Raw genomic sequence first — 26,083 nt, 5'->3', positions numbered from 1 at the left:
AGTCTATGCTGTCCCCAATATCTCTACAACTCACACAACCCAATCCTCCACAACAATCACACGCAGTTTTTCATACACAGCAGATGCCACCCACCCTCGTCGGAGGGTCTACCTTACAAGGCTTACCTTAGGCCTACCAGGCTAGCGATAGCCACACAAAATTATTATTAACTTTCACTATGCTATTCCTGATTCTCGGTCTATACTACAACAGTTTAATTTTTGAATAAGCTTTGTTCCAAATTTAAAATCATCTTCAATTTCTTTGCTAATTTTTCTCAACCACGTTTCTTTTTCTAGATGGCATGTTGTTGTTATCTTGTTTCTGATCATTTTATACTGAACAGGGTTTTCTTCCCTTTAGTTTGTTCTTTTTGTCAGTGAGTTCCAGTATTTCCAAAGTCATACAAGTTATAATACTTGCCTACTATGATATATATAATCAAGACCTGGACAGTGACAAGGAAAGATGAATAACAAATACAGACAGCAGAAATTTTCAAACTCATATGTTACAGAAGACCATGAATGACAGAATGACAGGACATATGGACAGATACTAAGGTGAAAATGAGAGAGGTAAAATAGGGAAAAATAGACCGAGATGGTTTGAATGTGTTAAATGGATAAGGAAGAAAGCCAAGGTAAACTATGGAGTTACATAAGAAAGCGGGGTCAACGTAGACCCAGACTGTGATGGATGGACCTGGTTAAGAACAATATTAAACATGGGATTGGAATAATGATCAATGTTATATTTTTTACATCCCACTAACTACTTTTGATGGTTTTCAGAGTGGAATAATGGACAAGAAGTGGAGGAAAACTAAAGTACACTAGAGAGGAACCATATCTGTCTCAACCCAGCTGTGTAGTAAGGACACAAAGAAATAAAGATGAATACTTACAGACAGAGTTTTGAAGTTAGGTTCATCTGAAAATCGTTGCATCTCTTGGCAATGATCATTTAAGACAAAGTTAATTGCAACTTGCAGGAAGCACTCATATGAGGAGAGCAAACTAGAACAGTTAGATTTGTAGTTCTGTTTATGAGATGATACTATTCTGTGGAGACTAGCTTGCCCAATTAATTACCAGTAAGCAGGTCATATACTACTCTAAACTAAACAAATTAGGAAGTAGATACCTTTATATACTATTTGTAAATGACATTTTCCATCAGCAACACTGCCAAATGCAAAGGAACTTAATTTCTTTAACATTTCAATATACAAATAGCCATTCACAACAGATCAAATATTAATCATAATTTCACTCACCATCTATTAGATTACAATCGTGTTACAGCTGCATGCTCTAATGTTTCACACAAGCAATTTTGGCTGATCGGATGCTAACATCTAATGTTATTTCCAAAATTCGTCAAAGGATAATCATGCGTATTTCATAAGATTAAAAAATACTATGATAATACAAACCGAACTGATTGGAGACATCACTTTTCTATAGTATGACCTAAGTTGCAATGGAACAACCATTTGAAAAGTCTGATGGTCTGTGCCTGGTAAGAGACCTCGATGGCCACAGAGATCATCTTCTTCTCTCTGGAGCTGAATCAGGAGTGTCTGCATATCGGTGTCTGCAAATCCATGGGCAGACCTGAAGAAATAAGACTTTAATTCACCTTCATTTCATTACTTATAACATTAATGATGCACCCTTCTTAAAACATAAAATGAGAGAATATAACTAAACACTAAGAAGAATGATTTATAACTCACTGTTTCCAGCTGCAATAGATTATTTCCAATTCTTAACATAACTACAAGAAATATGGAACTGGACTATTTATCATCTTATAATCACCTAATATAATCAATTTTTTTTTTAAGAATCATAAACCATGGCCCATTAAATTAATTTAAATACCCCACTCAATTCCAAATACGGTAACAATTCCTCCCTAAGAAACTTACCAATTTACAATATTTTAGATATATGAACAGGAAAGATATAATGTATACAACTTACCTCCCATGAACATAGTAACCAAAGTTTTCCAAGGAGAGTATAAAGACACTTATGTTTGCCAAAGAACAAATGTCTATAAATTGTTGGATTTTATTCTTGATGTATCTTTCATACAATCCCTTCACAAAAAGAAACTAAAAGAGAAGGAAAAATATTAAATTAATCATAAACAAAAGAGGAAAATGCATTTTGGGAGACATTGTTACATTGTGATATGTAGATTATGGTATATAGTGACAAACAGCACAGAGAGTCCAGTTAAGGATAAGAGAGACAGCACATAAATGACTAAGAATCAATCAATCAATCAATCAATCAATCAATCAATCAATCAATCAATCAATCAATCAATCAATCAATCAATCAATCAATCAATCAATCAATCAATCAATCAATCAGTCTGTATTGATCTGCATTTAGGACTGTCATCCAGGCAGCAGATTCCCTGACAACTGTTTACGTAGTCATTTTTTAATAATTTCACAGAAGTTGGAAATTTCTTGAACATCTTCCATGGTAATATTCCAGTCCCTAATTCCTTTTCCTATAAATGATTATTTGGATAAATGTGTGCTCTTGAATTCCAACTTAATCTTCATATTATGATCTTACCTAGTTTTAAAACCTTCATTCAAGCTTATTTTTCTACTGACATCATTCCACGCAATCTCTCCTTTGGCACCTCAGAACGTAACACTTACCCAAGCAGCTCGTCTCTAACTCCCAAGACTTTCCATCCAAAAGTTTGAACCATTTTTTAACACTACTCCTTTGATGAAAATCACCCACAAAAAGTAGTGCTGTTTTCCTTGGGTTCTTTTCCAGTTTTCAATCAAGTAATCCAGGTGAGGATCCCATACACTGGAACCACACCCTGATTGGGGTACTACTACTACTACTACTACTACTACTACTACTACTACTACTACTACTACTACTACTACTACTACTACTACTACTACTACTACTACTACTACTACTACTACTACTACTACTACTACTACTACTACTACTACTACTACTACTACTACTACTACTACTACTACTACTACTACTACTACTACTACTACTACTACTACTACTACTACTACTACTACTACTACTACTACTACTACTACTACTACTACTACTACTACTACTACTACTACTACTACTACTACTACTACTACTACTACTACTACTACTACTACTACTACTACTACTACTACTACTACTACTACTACTACTACTACTACTACTACTACTACTACTACAGCTGCTGAGGAAAAGAAAGCCTCGCAAGACCGATGGGATGGCACAACCGATGTTGGCCAATGGACAAAAAAGCTAATACCCAACATAGGAGACTGGCTTAAATGTAGACATCGGCAGGTAGATTACTATCTGTCGCAGATCCTGACAGGACATGGAAGATTCAGTGTATACGCCATGAAGATGGGAAAGACGCAGGGAGATGGTTGTTGGTACTGTTCTGAAAGGGATACAGTAGAACACACCTTTTTCTACTGTGCTCGATGGGAAGAAGAACGAAGAAAAGCCTGCCAACAACTTGGCCGACAACTCACACCAGGGAATCTGGTTCAGATTATGTTAGAGAGCCCGTTTGCCTGGAACACAGTAAAGGCAATGGCGACAAGCATTATGGGGATGAAGGAGAAAGAAGAGAAAGGAAGAACTTGATAACATACATCACTCCATTCTGATGTCATGCCGACAAGCAGTTCCAGAATGGTCTGAGTGAAGAGGGCAGGGGTTTTTAGTTGGTGGAAATCCAACTCCCACACAGAGTGGTGTCTTTAAAAGATTTTCCCCTGCCATAACAAAAAAAAACTACTACTACTACTACTACTACTACTACTACTACTACTTATTCTACTTCATTTTCCAGTTTTCTGGGTCAGGTTGTGAATCAAGGACCTCCACAGTTGTCTATCTCTCCACCCCTCTCTTCCTTCCTCCAATATTTCTTCTACTTTTATGCCTCTTCACTCTTCTTCATCGTATACATCCACCTCTTTCGATGCCTTTCCTGTTATCTTCTTCCTTTATTTTCTCTGTAAATACTCACTTTGGAACTCTATCTTCTTCCACTGTCATCATGGGTCCATACCATTTCAGCTTACTGATCACTATCTTGTCTTGCAGGTTAGGGAATCCAATTCTCTCTCTGATTTCTATGTTTCTGATTTTATCCCTTCATGTCTTCCCAATTATTCCTCTAAGGAATTTCATCTCAGCTGCTTGGATTCTGCTTTCATCATGTTTTGTTGTTGTCCATGTGCCTGCCATGTATGCCAAAGGTATGTAATACATTGGGTATAGAATTTTCTTGCATTTCTCTGGGATGTCCTGGCCACACTATTACCTCTCACACAATGGTAAAACCCATTGACTTGTTGGATTCTATTTCCAATTTCTTCATTTATTTTTTCACCTTCTGCAAATACACTCACCAAATATTTGAAACCTTATTGTCTTTCATTTATTACAATACAGTATTCCCTCTTCCTTATCTATTACCTCTCGTCATCACTACTGCCTTACTCTTCTCCACACTTATTTTCATTCCATATTCCTCTATTTCCCAATTATATATGGTAACGTGTTCTTGTACTTCCATTTCATCTTCTCCCCATATTACTATGTCGTCTGCAAAGAGTAAGGCCTTTGTCTCTTTGCTTCTTTCCTTCTAAAGAAGGAGTAATACTGACAAACCCGGAAGAGGTAATGAACAGATGGAACGAATACTTCAGTGAACTGCTGAAAGTGAGATGAGAAACCATACATGCGGAGAAGGTACGCAGGCAGCAAGAATAGAAGATGTAACAAAGAAGGAATCAGACATTACAATTACAGAGGTGGAATGGGCAGTTAAAAAGATGAAGATGGAAAAAGCTGTGGGAATAGATGAAGTAGCTATAGAAATGATCAAGACTGCAGGACCAGCAGGACTCTAGTGGAATTATAGAATACTCAAGTGTATATGGAGAGAGAAAAAGTGCTGAGGATTGGGAAAAGGGGGTTATAATATCAAAATTAAAGAAAGGAAATAAGAGGATGTGCAGTAACTATGGAGGAATCACCATCCTCTCCCATATTGCCAAGATAATGGAAAGGATATTAGAAAGAAAAATTAGACGAAAGGTGGAAAGTTAGTTACAAGAGGAACAATTTGGATTCAAAAGTGAAAGGTCAACAGTTGAACCCATTTTCATTCTGAGACAGATCATGGAAAAGAGGTGGGAATGTGGGAAGTATATAGTAATGACCTTTATAGACATAGAAAAGGCATACAATAGCATCCCTAGATCAAAAGTTTGAGAAACCCTGAAACACAGAGGCATTGGCAAGGAACTAATAGCAATGATAAAAGCAACATATGATGTCACAGCTGTGTTCGATGACAGTGGATAGAACAGTTTGGTTTGGAATTGACAATGGACTAAAACAAGGAAGTGTGTTGTCACCTTTACTGTTCATAATGGTGAATGATGACACTGTACAGATAGCAAGAGATGATTGAGTGTGTTTTACCACTAGGTATGGAGATTAATAGGGAACAAGCATGTCTAAGACAGCATTCTAAAATACTTGAATTAAATTAGGTCCACCTATTCAATACATTTCTGCCATTCTTTAAATGGCCTATTTAAAAGTTACATAGTTGTTTAAAATACCTTGGGCATGTTTTGCCTGGCTTAAAGGTCATTATCAGCAAAATAACAAAGGAGAAAGACATACAACAAAAACAAACACACATTAAAATCCGAGATAAAATATAGTCAAAAAATGCAATGAGTTTTTATGTTAAAATGTACATAGCTTCAATATTAAAAATATATTCAACAAGTACAACAGAAACTGTTAAAAATGTACATGAATTCAAACTTGGACAAAACAACCAAGAGTCTTGGGTCCAACCATATTTAGTATCCTATTAGTTGGCTGGAGGGTCATGTTTCTGGAAAACGGAGCGAAGTTTATAAAAGATCCGTTGTATTGCATCACAGAGAACACAAGTATAGCCAGGATCTGAAAGTGGAAATAAAAAGCCAAGTATGAGAACAAAACATGAGGTAGAGATTAAAGATAGTATGAGGTACGCAAAATATTACTCACATCCTCTTTCCCTCAGCCCTATGCTTGTGTAAATCAGGATGGGTCGGTCTTGACCTCCAAACTAACTGGCAACCGTTCCGATGTTGCGTTGGGTGGAAGAAATGGCGGGGTGAGGGGAGGGGAAGTTAGTAGAAGTATGGGAGGGCGGACCAGTAATATGTGTTGTGACGGATTTAATTGAGCTTTGCTTAAAATCTTTCTCGATTATTGTGTCAACCAGGATGTTCGTTTTTTTCTTGGATTTTGTTAAGATTATAGATGGGATTTGATTTTTGATCGAAGTTTATATAAATGTTCTCTAAAATGTTTAATAAAGTTATTTTTTGGTTATATGTAGGATATTTAGATCTTTAACTATGGTGGAGAATGAGTGATTGTGATCTTTCATGCGTTCACTCATAGCGGAAAATCTCTTGGGTTTAGCTGCATTAATATGTTCTTTGTAGCGAATATGAAAGTTTCTCCCAGTTTGTCCGATATAGCAGGCATTGCAGTGGTTACATGTCAATTTGCAATCAGGGACCTACAACAACAAAGGCCAACAAAGCGTTCAGCAAAACCAAAGTGCCACATAGCAAATCTTGGGACAGAATCAAAGGCCCTTTCCAGATCATAAAACACTAAACAGAGGGGTTGTTGTTGCTCTCTGCATTTTTCTTGGTGTTGGTATGCACAGAAAATCATGTCATTTGTGTCTCTTGAGGCACAGAAATGATACTGAGACTTGGGATGAATCTTCTCAGAGTCAACCAGTATCTGTTAATAAATACACTAGTGTCCAAAAGTTAAGCATAAGTTACGAGTAAGCAGGGCAATAGGAAATAGACCGCAAATCGCATGACATATGCACCTACCAATCTTACGTGTTCCCTCTGTATAGGAAAGGAGTGTTCCCTGCTTTGACTAGCGGCGTAACTGCAAGGTAAACACAGCCAGTGCCTGCGCCCCATATTCCCTCAGTCGTGTTTGCCATGTCATAGTGTGCGGAGTGTAGTCTCTGTTGTATGTCTGGCGCTCCCTTCTCACTTCGCCAGCCAGCTACACGCGCGCCAAGTGTCATTCTTCTAGCCTCGACGCGCAGCCCTCAGTGCGCGTGCCTGAACCATCGTGTGTGTACTATAAAGAGGAACTCCCAGCCTGTCCAGATGCCCACTTGCCCCGGTGTCCAGCTCCAGAATACACCCTACGTCGAGCACGGAGGCTACTCCTCTTGAAAATGTGCTTCGACCAGGTGGACTGAATTTCTGGCAGTACGAGGTCTCACCTCTGGTCACCGCTCCTCTTCCGCTGCCCATATCCAATCATACTATTACATACCGTAATATTTCCCTAATTAATGCAAGCTCCCTTGGTTTCGCCAAGTAAGAATTCTTCCAACATTGAACTTGCTTTTATGAACTCAGCAAGGAAGGACTTTCCAAAACATTTATGTCAGTACCTCTGATATCGTAGTTTTCGACTATCGACTTGGCTATCACAAGGACTATCTTTTCGAGATAGTAGTGGATGTAAATACTGTAAACTTGTATATAGTGTACAGAAGATAGACTCTTTCTCAAGATTCCTAATTCATTTTGCTTCAAGTTAAATTTCAATTTTATTTGTGTAAATAGTGTATTTTGCATTTGAAGCGAATAATAAAGTTGTGTTTTGTAAATCTCAACCTTGGTTACAACACAACTCTATGGCGACGAGGTAAAAAAAAAAAAAGGACGCAACAAACACTCCACTTCATCGGCCCCAGTCAACCAACTCTGTGGCGACAGGATAATACCTTGCTATTCATCCACTCCTTCACAACGAGGTACAGCAAACTCAGTGCCCTCCTACACTTAGACATTGGCGACGAAGTCAATCAGTGCTCAGTGTGTCGCCCACTCAACAGACATTCCACAGCTCTCTGTCGTGTGCTCCACCTGTGTGGCACGCTCCAGCGTGTTTACTTGCTCTCTCTCTCACTCCCAGCATATACCGGTCAAGGTCGCGCCTACAACCAGTTCTGACACACAGCTCTCCTTGCTCTTTATTGCACGCATCTCGCAATGGCTACAGCTGAGCAACTCGCTACGGTATTCCAAGCCTTACAGCAGCAACAACAACAGTTTATGCAACAACAACAGGCAGCATTAATTCAGGCTATTCAAGCTATTTCTGTCTCTACACAGCCATCAGCTATTCCTCCGTTCTCTGCTTTTGATCCGGCTAAGGAAGAATGGTCAGTTTATTTAGCACGCTTACAACAGCATTTCATCTGCCATTCTGTCACAGATGATCAACGCCGCCGCGCACTATTTCTTAGTTCGGTTGGCAATGCTACGTGTGAATTACTACGTAAATTAGGTCCAGAAGAACACCTTTCTGAGGTACCATTCGCACAGCTCCTGGCCCGTCTCACTGAACATTATGTCAAAGCTCCTCACATAGTGGCTGCTCGCTATAAATTTTTTCAGAGCAGAAAGCAACCCCATCAGACACATACTGAATGGATAACTGAATTGCGTGGTCTAGCTAAACCCTGCCAGTTCATATGCTCCAAGGACGGTTGTGGTTCACCCTACACTGATTCTCTCATTCGGGACATGGTAATTTTACATACTCCTGAGGACAAGATACGTTTTGACGCTGTCAAGCAAAGTAACCCTTCTTTAGAAGACGTCCAGCGTATTGCTATGGTTTATGAGCTTACTACCAAGACTGCCGCAGCCATAGCTTCTCCACACGAAGTTGCTCAAGTCTCGACTCAGGCCCGCAAGTCCTCTGCTACAGTGAACCGTCCAGATAAGGCGCTCTCTACCAAGCATTCTCGCCAGGTTCCCTCTCGTAATGCTACAAGGAAGCCCAATTCTAAAAGCACCTCGAAACTCCTGCCTTCCTGCCGAGGCTGTTTCAAGCATCATGAACGTCGTGACTGTCGTTTTTTCAAAGCCACTTGTGAACGATGTAATAAACTTGGACACATTAAGACTGTATGTCGGAGTTCGCTCCGCCCTGCTAAGACTCCTGCAGCACGCCCGAAGCATATACAGCTCCGCCAAGACATGGAAGTTGACCAGATCAATCTTATTCTTCCCACAAGGAATTCTCACAAGATCATCGTTCCTCTCTCATTCTCTACTCGATCTGTCGAATTTCAATTAGACACTGGCTCACCTGTCTCTATTATTAATCTGGCTACCTACCATGACTTAGGTTCCCCTTCATGCTCTCCAGCTGACATCCAGCTTGTGACGTTTAACAGAAAGAAAATTGACATTAAAGGTCAAATCCAGCTTCAGGCTAGTTATAAAGGAATTCAGAAGGCCATTCCTCTTCTCGTAGTTAACAACTACACTGCATCCAACATTATGGGCATGGATCTATTTAACTTATTTGGTTTCCAGATACATGACAACATTAACGTTGTATCTACATTGCATCCTACTTCTGACGTTACCGATCTCCTAAAGCAGTTTCCTGAAGTCTTCGACTCTCAGCTCGGAACAGCAAAAGACTATACAGCTCACATACAGCTGAAATCCGGAGCTAAGCCTCGCTTCCTCAAAGCACGTCCAGTACCCCTAGCACTTCAAGACCCGGTCACGAAAGAATTAGAAAGATGGATACAAACTGGCATTGTGGTACCAGTTACTTCTAGTCAATGGGCTACTCCACTAGTGGTAATCAAGAAACCTGATGGTAATGTTCGACTTTGTGGCGATTTTCGATCTACAGTCAACGCACAACTCGACACAGATATCTTTCCTATTCCACGTCCAGAAGACTTATTCCGTCGTCTCGCTGGTGGACAATTCTTCTCTCGAGTTGATCTTAAAGAAGCATATCTCCAGCTACTTTTAGACGAAGACTCTAAGAAATTTCTAACACTCAACACTCCTCTCGGACTGCTCCAGCTCCAGCGGCTCCCATTCGGTGTTTCATCCTCAGCGGCTATTTTTCAGCGCTATTTAGCTCAACTCACTGCCTCCATTCCCGGTTGTGCTAACTACCTGGATGATATTATTGTTACGGGAAAAGATCATCAGGAACATCTAAACAATCTACGCCTCCTTCTACAGAAATTGAAAGACAATGGCCTACGAGCGAATCTCGCTAAATGTACATTCTTTCAGCCTCAAGTTCACTACCTAGGACATATACTTGATAAGACTGGAATTCGCCCTAGTGCACAGAATGTCTCAGCTATCGTCAACATGCCAGCACCTCAGAACCTCAAGCAGCTCCAGTCCTTCATAGGCAAAGCGAACTACTATAATAAGTTCATTCCCCGCTTCGCTACAGTGGCAGCTCCATTAAACGCTCTACGTAAAAAAGGTGTTAAATTTCAATGGACTCTGCAATGCCAACAGGCATGGAAAACCATCAACAACGCCTTAATTCAAGCTATACAACTCACTCATTTTCAGCCCGACAAGCTCATCACGCTAGCTACTGACGCTTCAAACTACGGTGTCGGTGCCGTTCTCTCCCAGAAGGATCGTCATGGACAGGAACGCCCCATCGCCTTCGCTTCGAAAACACTTAATGACCATCAACGTCGATACTCACAGATAGAGAAAGAAGCTTTAGCCATCATCTTTGGTATTCGCCGTTTCAATGAATATCTCTATGGCAACCATTTCCTGATCATTACTGATCATAAGCCTCTCGTACACTTATTCCATCCTGGTAATAAGATCCCTGAAAATTCCCTCAGAAAGCTTCAAAGATGGTCCATGTTTCTTTCTGATTATTCCTATCAGATTGTCTATCGAGCCACATCCCAGCATTGTAATGCTGATGCCCTCTCACGCTTACCAGTTGGTCCTGATACTGCCTTCGATTCTCAAGAATCTGAATGTCTTCAGTTGGACATAGAACTTGAAGATACTGTCTCCAGTTTTCCTATTGATGCTACCTGCATAGCTAAAGCTACGGATAAGGACAGTACACTTGCTACTGTGCGTACTTACATCCGCAACGGTTGGCCTCTTCAGAGCAATCTTCCCGCCCACCTTGCACCTTATCATCGTATGCAGCATCGTCTCACGACTCGTGCTGGAGTCGTACTCCTAGAAGCAGGCACCATCTTCCGAGTGGTTATCCCACTTAGCCTACAGAAACAAGTTCTCGAATTATTACACCAAAGCCATTGGGGTATATCCCGAACGAAGCCACTAGCACGTCAACACTGCTACTGGCCCGGTATTGATGCCGCCATCGAAAAGCTCATCCATCATTGTGAACAATGTCAACTGAATCAGAACGCCCCGTCTTCTGATCTAGCTTCATGGCCTCCTGCTACTACTCCATGGGAACGAGTTCACATCGATTTCGCAGGTCCTTTCCTCAATTCCATGTGGTTAATAGTCATCGATTCACTATCGCACTTTCCATATGTAGTGGATATGCATTCGACTACTACGACCGCAGCTACCATTCGTGCTCTACAGAAAATATTTACTACAGAAGGCTTACCTCAAGTACTCATTTCGGACAACGGACCTCAATTTACAGCTACTGCTTTTAAGAAATTTTGTACATATAATGGCATTCGTCATATCCTAGCACCGCCTTTTCACCCTCAATCTAATGGTGAAGCTGAACGCTTTGTACAAACATTTAAGAGAAGTATGAAAAAAGCTGTCTCTTCAGGCTTAACTAAAGACCAAGCATTGCTCCAACTCTTAAGCAACTACCGAACTCTGCCCGGCGCTGATAATATCACTCCTGCACAGAAGCTCCATGGACGACCTCACAGAACTTTACTTTCTCTGTTGCAGCCTCTTCCGGCCCAGTCTCAGACCTCACCAACGAAGTTCTCAGTCAACGACAAGGTCTACACCCGGACATTCAGGTCAAACCCACTCTGGATACCTGGAGTCATCTGCAGATCTTTGGGTCATCGTCTCTACGAAATACAGACTACGGAGAAACGTATCTGCCGCCATCAAGACCAGATACGTCTGCGCTACCGCCCATGTCCAGCTATTGATTCTATTACTCAGCCAGATAAATCTATTGCTGAACGAGCTTTAGACCATTTAATAACAATGGGTTCCTTTCAGGACGAGACAGCGCCACTCCGCCCGGTCCCAGCTCCGGACAATCCAACAGAGACATCAGCAGCTCCGGCCCAGCATCGCAGCCGCCGCCAGCGCCGCCGCCGTTTCACGCCGTACCGGCGTATTTAGGAGGGGAGGGTGTTGTATGTCCGGCGCTCCCTTCTCGCTCCGCCAGCCAGCTACACGCGCGCCAAGTGTCATTCTTCTAGCCTCGACGCGCAGCCCTCAGTGCGCGTGCCTGAACCATCGTGTGTGTACTATAAAGAGGAACTCCCAGCCTGTCCAGATGCCCACTTGCCCCGGTGTCCAGCTCCAGAATACACCCTACGTCGAGCACGGAGGCTACTCCTCTTGAAAATGTGCTTCGACCAGGTGGACTGAATTTCTGGCAGTACGAGGTCTCACCTCTGGTCACCGCTCCTCTTCCGCTGCCCATATCCAATCATACTATTACATACCGTAATATTTCCCTAATTAATGCAAGCTCCCTTGGTTTCGCCAAGTAAGAATTCTTCCAACATTGAACTTGCTTTTATGAACTCAGCAAGGAAGGACTTTCCAAAACATTTATGTCAGTACTTCTGATAGTTTTCGACTATCGACTTGGCTATCACAAGGACTATCTTTTCGAGATAGTAGTGGATGTAAATACTGTAAACTTGTATATAGTGTACAGAAGATAGACTCTTTCTCAAGATTCCTAATTCATTTTGCTTCAAGTTAAATTTCAATTTTATTTGTGTAAATAGTGTATTTTGCATTTGAAGCGAATAATAAAGTTGTGTTTTGTAAATCTCAACCTTGGTTACAACAGTCTCGTGGTGTACGTGACAACATAATGGCACGACGACGCCATTTGGACTCCGTTTTGCAGGGTGGAATACTCGGCCACCTGGAAGCAGGCCAGACACAGACCGAAGTCGCCGTATCCTTGAATGTGGCACAAAGTGTCATTTCCAGGCTTTGGAGACGATTTCGAGACACAGGAGATGTTAGTTGTAGGCCAGTACCAGTCGACCAAGGGTAACCACCCCACAGCAGGACCGATATCTGGCCTTAACCGCCCGATGAAATTGGAGTGCACCTGCAAGACAATTGTCGGCGGAGCTTGCAGCCGTCTCAGGGGTTGCCGTTTCCTGGCAAACTGTGTACCGGAGGCTCAGAACAGCAGGGCTGTTTGCCCGACGTCCAGCGGCGTGTGTCCTGCTAACTCCAGCACAGAGACGGGCCCGTTCACTATGGAGCCGTCAACATCGAAACTGGACCATGAATGAATGAATGGAGGCATGTGCTCTTCACAGATGAATCCCGCTTCAGTTTGCAGAACGATTTCCGTCGCACATCAATCTGGAGAGAACTGGATAGCCGATACAACCACAGGAACATCGTGGAACAGGACCAGTATAGTGACGGTGGCATCATAGTGTGAGGTGGCGTCATGGTGAGGGGCGGCATCATGTTCAATGGCGTACGAACTTGCACAACTTCATGGGTGGTCCAAGGAACACTGTTAACGCTCGGAGATACAAGGATGAGGTACTGAGACCACATGTTCGACTCTTCAGAGGTGCGGTTGGTCCAGACTTCCTCTTAACCTTTTGCACTCCTATGTCGAGTGCGGTTCGACATTAAAATATTACACTTGCGCTCCGATGTCAAGCTCCACTCGACATGACAATATCTCATACTTTCAGCTCTCGTATGACGACTGTGCCGTGTTCTGGTATTATAGAGCTATCTAACAGTCTCTGAGAGAACACGTTTTCCTATTTACAATAGTTCCCGGGAATTGTGGTAACTTTTTCAAGCTCTGTTATTCTCGAATGTTTATGCAAGTTCACAGATGGTGTTTGAATGTAAACATGGCTTCTGCTTCGTCTTCACTCACCGAACTGGACATTTTAGAACAGTTAGTGGACAGTGATAGTGATGATGATGAACCAACAACTGACTTGGATGATTTATTAGTGAATAATGTAAGTGAAAATGAACAAAGTGATAGTGATAATGAAACCGGAGGTGGTGATGCTCCTCCATACCCATGGCGCGAGTGGAAAGCTGGCAATCCTGATTTACCTGCATTCTCATTCAATGAAACAATTTGTGGATACAAAGCATCAGGTAGGAACAATCCCTCAACACCTTACGAATTTTTTCAACTTATTTTTAGTGACGAGTTATTCAAGCAAATTGCCGACTAGACCAACAGATATGCTAAAGGTGGTAGAAAGGAAACAGTTTACTACTGCAAAACATGTTCGAGAACACCCGGTCTCCACCCAGAAAACTGTTTTGAAAAGTACCAAACAGTGAAAACCTACAAGGATTAATGTATTTTGTGTGCCTAATTGTAAATGTATTCATATAACATACTTATATTTTGTGTTAGATTCTTTTGCATTGTTCACATCCTACAGCTGTTCATAGTGCAGAAATTAATTAGGAGTGGAGTAGGAAGCATATGCTAAGGGTAATGGAGTTCAAAAGATTAATGGACGATAATGCCCGACCGCACTGCACTGCTCTGGTGGATGAATTTCTGGCTGAGGAAGACATTCATTGCATGGACTGGCCAGCAATGTTTACGGGTCTGAATCCTATAGAACATGCCAGGGATGCATAGGGGAGGTAAATTGCATCCCATCAGCCTCCACCAAGGACCCTCCAAGATCTTCGCATTGTCCTTTTGGAGGAATGGGATCGACTGCCACAAGAGCTCTTGGACCATCTGATAGAGAGCATGACACATCGCTGCGAAGCATGTGTGGCCGTTAGGGGTAACCATACACCCTATTAACAGCATATTTTGTTGTGTAAGACATTGCCAAGTTTTGTTAGTTGTTGTCAAAGGTGTACCTTAGCTATCTGATCCTTTCTGACACTGTTTTTTTTGGACAAGTTGTGTGACATATGGTGTGTGAGTCAGCTTCATCTGTTCAGCAATCCGTCTGACATTCCTATCAGGCGGTATGGCCTTGTTTAGTGATTATGCTTAACTTCTGGACACTAGTGTAGTTATTTAAAATCATGACAAGTATTTACACAACATGAGAATGATTAAAAACTTTCTCTCTTCTAAGACTCTTGAATGGGAACAAGCTGAGGAAAACAATTAAGGACTCACAGAGAATAAAAGAAAGTGAAATACCTGCAGGAAATAAACCAAGATATACACTAGGAATCCAACAGCCAATCGGCAAACAAGACTAGGAGGACTGATGGCCATATATTCTGCTGGGTCAGTATGTAACTCAGGATCTGCTGTAGCCCAATGTTCAATACCCATGACCTGCAAAATAGCAAATGATGCTAAAACATCTAGTAAAAAGACAATATTTCTAGATAACTCACTTATTCAAACAACACTTGAACGGTCCTTAAAATTCATCAACGACAATAAAGAATAACAATCATGGTTGAACCAAAACAGGTAGACTAAGAAATCAGTGAAAATGGAAACATAAATATAAAGAGGAAGAGCAACTTGCCAGAGCAATGATAAAAAAAACACAAATAAATTACACAAAGCAGAGTAGGATGTTGAAAAAGTTTGATGCTTCATCAGTGACAGAGAAAGGAGGGGTGACTCTGAGGACATGAAAGTGTTCTGGAAAGAATGGTAGAGTGTCACAGAAGGCGGGTTGGCTGAAAACAAAGAAAAAGCTGGCCAAGGTGCATTATCATACATTCAAGTCTGAATTAGTTAAACTTAAAAGTATGAACTGAGGTAGAATCTTGGATATCTAAGGACTGGAAAATGGTAGGTAACCAAACAATGGTTTTAATAGTGGAACACTATGATGGCAGGCATATGTAAGAATAGGCAAAGAGTAGTTGTGATTCTAAAATGAAAGAACTGAATATGTGACTGCTCTTGGGACTCAAACCTGAATCCTCTCCAAGGACAGGTGTGTGAATTATATAATTATAATTCAGTAGTTAAGTAATCAGATGTGCCACATTTTATTTCATTCTTCTGTATTATAAGATGCTTCAAAATTTGCCTACTTTTAACGTTAATAATAGCCTTCATTCTCGTTCTAGGGCATTCTACTGCACATTTTTCCACCTATGAAATCAGATATTCTGCCTACCTTATTATCAAGAATTATTAACATCATCATGCCAACAAGATGAACTCAATTTTATTTTACTGGAACCATCACTTATAGACATGATATAGGCTTTTGGGCCTATGCTGTGTTAAGAAAATAAGGTGAAATTCTTTATGTTTCGCAGAGAACTCACCTATATCATGTCCACAAGTACGGGCCATGAAAGCATCAATGGTAACCATCGCTTATGTTTAACATATGTTTAATATTTTTATCTTCAATCTACTAGAACTAAACATTGTGCTCCATATCACCAAGTTTCAATCGACGCATTCGGAAAACTGTATTTCAACACAAGATCATCACGTCAAGAAGGACTCAATTACCAATTTTACTGAACTATCTCATGTGTTCAATATCTTCCAACATGATTTTTAACATTTTAACTGACGTATTCGGTATTCCGAATTATTTTAATGTGTTTTTGTCCTTGTCCTTTTCTTCTTTGCGTTTAGGCCATCTGCTGACCATAGTGCTTGTGTTCTAGCTATGTTTTTGTCGTTGTCTGCCCCTTTTCGCGTACTGGATTGTGTTCTTAGCAGCCTCTTGAGCCTTCCTGTTGGCACGGTATTCCTTCATTTTCTCGCTGAATTATTTCCTGCGCTTCTCTGACCAATTCCCGGCTCCTTTGTGGCTAGCTGATGTAAGGGATGTTAGGAAAGGTTTAGTTTTGACCATTAAATGGTATGCATTCCTATCAGTTATGGTGGCTTAGTTAATATTAAGCTCTGCAAGATCTTTGTCCACTTGCTTGGTCCACGGGAATCCAGTAGCTTTGCCTTTGTTAGCAACCTTGAAGATCTTATGGGATAATCTATTACGACCCACTCTGTGTAGGTGTCCATAGAAAGTCAGACGTTTTCTTCTGATGAAAATTTGGCTCCCTCTGCCGGGCTTTGTCCTTTGTTCTTAATCTTAAAACTTTTAGGCTGATGATGTCTACAGGATAGATGAAACATATTCTGTTATTTTTAAATGTTATTTAAATCAATTTTTTAGAAATGTAAAGGTGGAACATTTGACCATACCTTTTTGAATAAGTAATAAATGAAATGAAATGGCATATGGCTTTTAGTGCCAGGAGTGTCTGAGGACAAGCTTGACTCACCAGGTGCAGGTCTTTTGATCTGCTGCCGTAGGCAACCTGCGCGTCATGATAAGGGTGAAATTATGATCAAGACTACACATACACCCAGCCCCCGTGCCAGCAGAATTAACTAATGATGGTAAAAATTCCTGTCCCTGCTGGCAATCGAACTCGGGACCCCTGTGACCATAGGCCAGCACGCTAACCATTTAGCCATGGAGCCAGACAACTGAGTAATTTATTAGTCTTTACTCTGTTATATATGCCACTTTGGAATTTCTGAAATGAGAATAGTTATTATGTAGCTTTTAGTTCATTTATGTCAGGTCAGGATTGTCCTGCTGCCATATGTGACAGTAGACAGTACTACCTACGACTGTCTGGCTGAGGGTCAAGCGGCTATTACCATACTTGACACCCAAAGTGGGGACCAATGGCTACGGGCGGAGGAGTCCTCCCTTTGGAGGCGTGGTGAAGCCTTTGTGCAGGAAATGACACAAATTCACCACAAAGGAGAACATGGGCAACAGTTTAAATGGTGGAAGAAGACCCCAATCCCAACAGCAGATAATACGGAAGAACTTTCTCCTGTCAGCAACATCTGCATTTCAGTGAAGTGGTTGCAAAAGGCATCTGTATTCCTGGGGACTGCCTAAGTTACACCTGACAGTAGGTAAAATATGCCTCTGGGAATGGCGAGCCCACTATAATAATAATAGCCTAAATATGAATGTGGAACTCTTAAACTTGCCTCGAAAACGGTCAGGGCATACGCTGAAAGTGAGGTGCAGTCCCTTGGGTGTTGGGGGGACTGTGAAAAATGGGTGACCAGAAGCCAAAATCATGAAGGTGGGCATAATCAACCCTATGACCCTGACAAGAGGCATAAGCAATGGTGAATTTTATGGAGAAAGAGGGTTTAGAAATGATGGGGTTGAGTGAAGTTAAATGAAAGGAGAAAAGAAAGAAGAGAATGAGGAAAGGATATACACTATACTGGAGTGGTCGCTGAGTGGTGAAAAATGGAGTAGGCCTGATAATTTCAAAACAGCTGGAGGATTATGTGGATAAGATACATCAGTAACACGATAATGAAAATTAGACTGAGAATGAGGAACAAAGTGAAGGACTTCATACAAATGTATGCATCACAGACAGGGAACAAAGAGGATGATATTGAGAAATTCCTGGAGAAACTAGGAAAGGAGATAACTTATGTTGAAGTGATTATAATGGGAGATTGGGCGAGTTAGCCATGCAGTTAGGGCCGTGCAGCTGTGAGCTTGCATCCGGGAAATAGTGGGTTTGAACCCCACTGTCGGCAGGCCTAAAGATGGTTTTCCATGGTTTCCCATTTTCACACCAGGCAAATGCTGGGGCTGTACCTTAATTAAGGCCACGGCCACTTCCTTCCCACTCCTAGCCCTTTCCCATCGTTGCCATAAGACCTATCTGTGTTGGTGCGATGTAAAGAAAATTGTATAATGGAAGACTTAAATGCAAACGTGGGAAACAAAAGACAAGGAAAGGAAGAAGTATTCGGATCAAATGGATATGGGAAATGGAATGAAGAAGGAGAGAAACTAGTTGAATTTTGTAAGAGGAACAGATTTTTTTGTGGGCAACACACGGTTTCAGAAGAAAAACACCAGGAAAATTACAAGAGACAGCTGAAGTGAAAGAAGAATAAAATAGGTAACTGATTAGTTATTATGTAGCTTTTAGTTCATTTATGTCAGGTCAGGATCGTCCTGCTACCATATGTGACAGTAGACAGTACTACCTACGACTGTCTGGCTGAGGGTCAAGCAGCTATTACCAACAGATGGAGCTGGCAGTAAAAGAATGCTGTATGGAATTATATGAATAGGAAAGAAAGAGTTTATACAAAGCTGATGAAGAGGAAGGTGGAGAAGAAGAAATAAACAGAAGATGGAAGGAGTATTTTGATAAACTGCTGAATGTGACAAATCGTGCAGAAGAGACGGTAGTAATACGGTGTGATGACTCAACAGTAGAAGATGATATAACAATGTTAAGAGGTGGAATTAGCAGCCCATAAAATGAAAATGGGGGAGGCACCAGAGATGAATGGAATTAGTGTGGAAATGATGAAGGCTGCTGGACCTGCTGGACTACAATGGGTGTACATATTGTTAAAGGACATATAGAAACAGAAACATGTACCTGCAGACTGGAGAAAGGGAATAATAATAACAGTCATTAAAAAAGGGGATAAAATGTTGTGTGATAACTATAAAGGAATTACTCCTGCCACAAGTCGCAAAAATACTGGAAAAGAATATCAGAGAGAATAAGAAATGTAGAAGGTTTTTTTTTTTTTTTTTTTTTTTTTTTGCTACTTGCTTTACGTCGCACCGACACAGATAGGTCTTATGGCGACGATAGGAGAGTATCAAGAGGAACACCAGTATGGCTTTAGAAGTGGACCCTATCTTCAGCATGAGGCAATTAATGGAAAAGAATTAGGTATACGGAAAGGATCTGGTCATGACACTCATAGAACTAACAAAGACGTACAATAGTGAGCCCAGGAAGAAGGTTTGAGAAACCATGGTCAAAAAGAGACTGGGCACCCAAACTGTAGAAATGGTACAAGTATGTACAACACTGTGTCAGCAGTGTACAGACTCTGGTTGGAAAGACAGAATGGTTTAAAAATGAAACTGGTCTTTGACAGGGGGAGTTTTCAATTTGTTTTACGTCACACTGACACAGATAGGTCTTATGGCGATGATCGGATAGGAAAGGGCTAGGAGTGGGAAGGAAGAGACTGTGGCCTTAATCAATGTACACCCCCAGCATTTGCCTGATGTAAAAATGGGAAACCACAGAAAACCACCTTCAGGGCTGCCGACCCACTATCTCCTGAATACAAGCTCACAGCTGTGCGACCCTAACCACATGGCCATCTTGTTCGGTGACAGGGAAGTGTGCTGTCGCCTCTTTTGTTTCTGATGGTTATGGACAAAATTGTAAAGAAGGCAAAGGAAGCATACAGGAATAGAGAGATGAAATGACTACTATTTGCACACGATATTGTGATCTGGGCAACGAAGAGCAAAGAAGTACAAGAACAACTTGATGCACTGAATGAGAAAATTGAAAAGTATGGTATGAAAATCAGCACAGAGAAAACCAAGACCATGGTGATATTAAGAAGGGAAAGGCATTGTGAAAATTGGTGGTCAATGCCTCAAAATTGTAGATGCTTTCAAATACCCAGGGAGTGAATGCTCAAAATGGAGATTAGCAAGAGAGTGCAACAAGGCATGCATTCTACCAGAGTGTAAGAAACCTTGTCTGGAATAAGCAAATACAAAGGGAATGTAAAGAGATAGTGTACAAAATGTATTATGTACCCATATTGACTTAGGCAGCTAAGACCTGGACAATGACAGGTAAGGAGGAGAATAGAATTTAAGCCAGCAAAATGAGATACCTAGGAAGTATGACAGGAAATACAAGGAAAGACAAACTGAAAAACATAAATGTGAGAAAGGAGGTCTGAATTGAAGACCTAAATGAGAGAATTGATAGGAATAAATTAGGATGGTTTGGACATGTAAAGAGGATGAAGGAGAAAAGATGTACCAAAACATATGGAGACACGACACGTACACGTTGTTTTACGTTGCACCGATACAGATAGGTCTTATGGCGATGATGGAATGGGAAAGGGCTAAGAGCGGGAAGGAAGCGGTCATGGCCTTAATTAAGGTACAGCCAACAGTGGGGTTCGAACCCACTATCTCCCGAATACTGGATGCTGGTCGCACTTAAGCAACTGCAGCTATCGAGTTCGGTACAGATGGAGACGAAATTCGAGGGAAAGAGAGTGAGAGGGAGATCTAGAACAAGGTGGATCGATTCAATAACGAGGAGTGCAAGAAAAAGAAACTTGGATGGGGACAAAAAATGATGGAAGGGCAAAGGTGGAAGGAAAGAGAAAAGTGGAGAAGTGCCATAAATGCCCCAACCCGGCAGGAGCTGGAAAAGGGGAAAGGAGGATAATGATGGTTCATTTATGTATAAGTTACATCTATATTGACTAAGGAAAAAAGGTGCAACTTTCTTCTGCTTGGAAATCAATTATCAGTCACCTATGATCTGCAATTAGGGCTGTTGCCCAAGTGGCAGACACCCTATCACTTGTTTACCTAGCCTTTTCTTAAATGAAACTTTAAATGTTTTCAGTTTGTTAAACACACTACTTCAAAATAGAATATTCTAGCTGTAGTATCCATTGTTGATGGGGCAATCACTTGGCGGATAGATGTGTGAAGTGCTCCGAGAAATTTAAAGATAATAATATGAAGGTAAAGTGTAAAAAGTGCCTTAAGTGGTTTCACATGAAGGAAGAATGCACGAGGTCAACCAAACACGAAATAGATCGCCTCCTTAGTCTTCCAAAAAAGGATAGGCTATGGATATGCTTGACCTGCAACTCGGCGTCACTCGAACCTGAGCTTGACGTTCCACCTGACTCAAATTTACAAGATTCCATTTCCACAAAATTCAACGTAATATTAAGAAAACTTGGTGAACTAGAGTCAGTGTATAAAGAACTGAAGACTTCTGTTCAATTTGTCAGTGACAAATTTGACGATTTTAGTGTTGAGGTGGGCAAAATGCAATCAGAACTCATAGTGCTGAACAACACAGTACAAGACTTAAAATCGAATAACCGCACCCTTTCCGGAGAAGTGACACAGCTGAAACTCGACGTTGAAGAACGAAAACAATATTCAAGAGCTAATAATATGAAAATATCCGGGATTCCGTACCACTCAGAAGAAAACTTAACCGAAATTGTCCAGAAAATTGGAGAAATCCTTGATGTACCAATACATCCGGACAGCATCGACACTGTTCACAGGGTTTCTTCTTTCAACAAAACCAGTGTGAAGCCCGTAATAGTCAGATTTGTCCAACGCTGGAAAAAGGATGCTCTTTTGCAATCAGCAAGACGCCAGAAGATCCTAACCTCTTCTCTCCTAGGCTTTGGTGGTCCAAAAGTGAATATATACTTGAACGAACACCTTACGCCCTACAATGAATCTCTCTTCAAGAAGGCTCGTGATGCTAGGACAAAGGGAATTGAACGTGCATTTGTGAGACAAGGGAGGATTCTGGCAAAAATCTCTGCCACCTCCCTCGAAGTATTTACAATAAAATGTGAAGACGATATTGAAAAATTGATTAGGCTCGCAGCATCTAGGCCTAAATGAGCTGTCAGTCTTCACAGATTCCTTCTTATGTTTTATATTTATGTATATTTGTTTCTCTTCCTCTTCTTTTAAACTACACTAATGACAGAAAGACAATGGAACTCATACTTTCAATATAGCGATTTGGTTACCTCACTTGGAACAATTGCTCCAACCTTGAGAATAATGTATCTCAATTCACGTAGCATACGAAATGGTAAGTTAGAGATGATTGCTGATCGCATAGAGTTAATTCAGAATATCGATTTTATAGTTGTTGTCGAAACATGGTTGTCTGTAAACGGTGATGAGTCTAACTTTTACAATATCCCAGGTTATGAAGCATTTCATTCCTTTAGAATTCCTTCTGAAAAATCACTTAAGGGTGGGGGAGTATCAATTTACGCTAAAAACAAATTGTGGCAATGTAATATCATCTATAATGTCCAAAAGCATCATAATATTCTGGTTCTGGAGATTTCTAAGTCAGGGTGTAATTATATTATTATAGCTGTTTACAATCCATTCACTTCAAACTGGACACAGGTATGTGATGACATAGAAATAATACTCAACAAAATAAAACATAGAAATATAATTGTTGTTGGTGACTTTAACATAAATTTACTCTCAAATGCAGTATTAACTAATGAATATAAATCGTTCATGCAGAGCTATGGCCTTAAAAACTGTAACACAATATACCCTACCAGACTGAGTTCGAACAATTCACTAATCGACCACTTTTTATGCAGCATACAACTTAATAACTGGTCTGTAGATAACATAATTGATGATATGAGTGACCATAATCTCTTGCTCTTTAGTTTAGATATTTCAAAAACATCTAATTATAGGCCTACTCCCAGTGAGCCAAAACGACACTCATATAAACATATAGATTATGAAAGGGCTAGATCATATTTTGAGCAACACCAATTCCAGTGGGTAGATGGTGGGGACATAAATGCTTCATATGCTGCTTTAACCAGATACATTCAAAGAGGTCTTGACTATGCATCGACAGTTAGAAAATTTCATCATCAAAATGCAAACACCATTCTGAATGCATGGTGCACACCAGAACTTGCATCACTCTGCAGGCATAAAGCACTTCTCTACAGTAAATTGAGAAAACACCCACACAACAGTATAATTAAAGAAGAATATAAAAGTTACTGCAATAGAGTTACAACCCTGAAAAGGACTCTCAAGAAGTCGTACTATGATAATCAATTTAAAAACAATCTACACAACACTAAACACACCTGGCAACTCATAAACAAAGTTCTTGGTAAACCTTCAAAGTCAACAATCAATATTACACGTATCAAGCTAGGGAATGAATGTTTTGAAGACAAAAGTGACATTTGTAATGCCCTGAATAATAATTTTATCTCAGTCCCTGCCACACTATCTTCAAATATTGTTCCACATCCTGAACATACTGCTACAATCAATAATCATCCTAATTCCCTTTTCCTAGAACCATGTTCTCCAGAAGAAGTGTCTACAATAATCAATTCTCTCAAACATGCTCGCTCAGTTGCTAGTGATGGTATTTCCAGTAAACTTCTCAAAATCTGTAATCGAGCACTCTCTGGTCCAATATCTGAATTTATCAACTGCTCTTTGGCAAAAGGCATTGTCCCTGATTCATTAAAGATCTCTAGAGTGGTTCCTATACACAAACAGAATGATAGATCCGACCCTGGAAACTACCGACCCATCTCAATACCACCTGAATTATCTAAAATCTTAGAAACTGTTGTCAAAGTTAGGCTTATTAGTTACCTCGAAAAATGCAATTATTTTTCCAGATTTCAATATGGCTTCAGAGAAAAGGCTGGGGTGAATCCTGCCTTAATGGACATTATAATTGAGCTTCAAAATTATATTGATAAAGGTTACAAGACTGCTGGGCTGTTTATTGATTTAAAAAAGGCTTTTGATACTGTTAGCCATGAACTTATGATATACAAACTGGAAAAGGCAGGTGTGAGAGGTCCCTCGCTGCTCTGGTTTAAGGATTTCTTATCAAATCGACAACAATATGTTCAGATTGGCATGAATAAAAGTGAGCTACAAAAGATCTGCTTTGGTGTACCACAAGGTTCCATATTGGGTCCAATTTTGTTTCTTATATATATTAATGACATAGCCCTGTGTTCTTTTAAGGGTAAAATATCACTTTTGGCAGATGATACTTAACTGTTCTATTCATCAAATTCTGAAGATGAAATAGTTGCAGATATCCAGCATGACTGTTATATCTTAGATGAATGGCTGAGAAAAAATCTTCTAACAGCCAATTACTCAAAAACTGTCTGTATGATGTTCGATAAATCACAAAATGACCTAAATGCAACTACAAATATATTATTTGGCACTACGAAGTTGAAATGGGTTAAAGAAGTTAAATATCTTGGACTAATAATTGATAGTGCCCTCTCCTGGACACCTCATATATTAAACGTAAAAAATAAAATCTCTGTCTTGGTTGGTATCATTGGCAAGATTAAGTACCTACTAACAATTGACACTCTTCGTCTAATTTATTTCACAATGATACAATCTCGACTTTCTTACTTGTGTTTCATTTGGGGCAAAGCAACCCAAAATAACTTAAATACTTTGGAGGTCTTACAAAACAGGGTTATTAGATTTATGTATGGATTTCATCAACTATATTCTCGAAATAAAATGTACTCTGAAACAAATATATTACCTCTTAAGAAATTAATCTCATTAAACGCATCACTTCTTATTCATAAAGTCTTGCATAACAAAATGTTCACCAACTCTGAATTTCCTAAAGTCATTGACATCCATTCATATAAGACAAGGCAAAAAAATAAATTACATGTTCATCAAAATTATACAACAAGGTTTGGCACTAAGGGAGTGCAACACTTACTAATATCTGAATATAACAGCATTCCTGACAACATAGCAATCATCTCTAAAACTGTGCCATTTCGTAATAAGCTTAAGAAGTACCTGTTAGGCACTATAAATGTGTAACAGTTATATCTCTGATATTTACATTTCCAAATCTTAAAAGTCAAAAAGTTGTTCCTCATGTATTGTTACTCTGATGATAATCCACTTAATATAATCCTATCCATTAGATAAATTGTGATACTTAAAGTATATGTAAAACCACTATTATTACTCTTTCACTTTTAGACCTTATGCGTTAATCCACCATTGTTGTGATTATCTATGTATTGTTCCTCTTGACAGAGCTCTTGCTCTCTGGAACCCTATTTATCAATAAATAAAAAAATAAAATAACATTTTTGTCCTCCCTTCATATTTTTCCCCATATTTTGAGGCACATTAGTAGGCATGCCTCTTACTGTAGGTGGCTTGTTGTGACGTACTCACTTCCTTGCTCTTTGTGCTACTTTGCACTTTCATATTTCATTTTGCATTATTGCTGATCTTGATTTGATCTCTTCCTTCCCATATAAAAGAAAGCCAAAAACTAGGTTA

At 40.2% G+C, this 26,083-nt stretch overlaps 1 protein-coding gene across 1 annotated transcript in view; it reads right to left on the bottom strand.

Moving 5' to 3' along the window:
• The window catches only part of LOC136874921 (meckelin), a 162,085-nt gene that overhangs the window by 16,085 nt on the left and 119,917 nt on the right, over positions 1–26,083 (bottom strand). Inside the window, exons 11-13 of the mRNA XM_067148633.2 lie at positions 15,301–15,441; positions 1,993–2,126; positions 1,440–1,620 (exon numbers count right to left, since the gene is read on the bottom strand). Coding sequence (XP_067004734.2) covers positions 1,440–1,620; positions 1,993–2,126; positions 15,301–15,441 — 456 coding nt within the window. The remainder of the gene's footprint in view (positions 1–1,439; positions 1,621–1,992; positions 2,127–15,300; positions 15,442–26,083) is intronic.

Source organism: Anabrus simplex, chromosome 5 (genome assembly GCF_040414725.1).
Source record: "Anabrus simplex isolate iqAnaSimp1 chromosome 5, ASM4041472v1, whole genome shotgun sequence".
NCBI lineage: Eukaryota > Metazoa > Arthropoda > Insecta > Orthoptera > Tettigoniidae > Anabrus > Anabrus simplex.
Note: the sequence above shows the minus strand (reverse complement) of the source record. Positions and strands in the feature narration are given on the sequence as shown.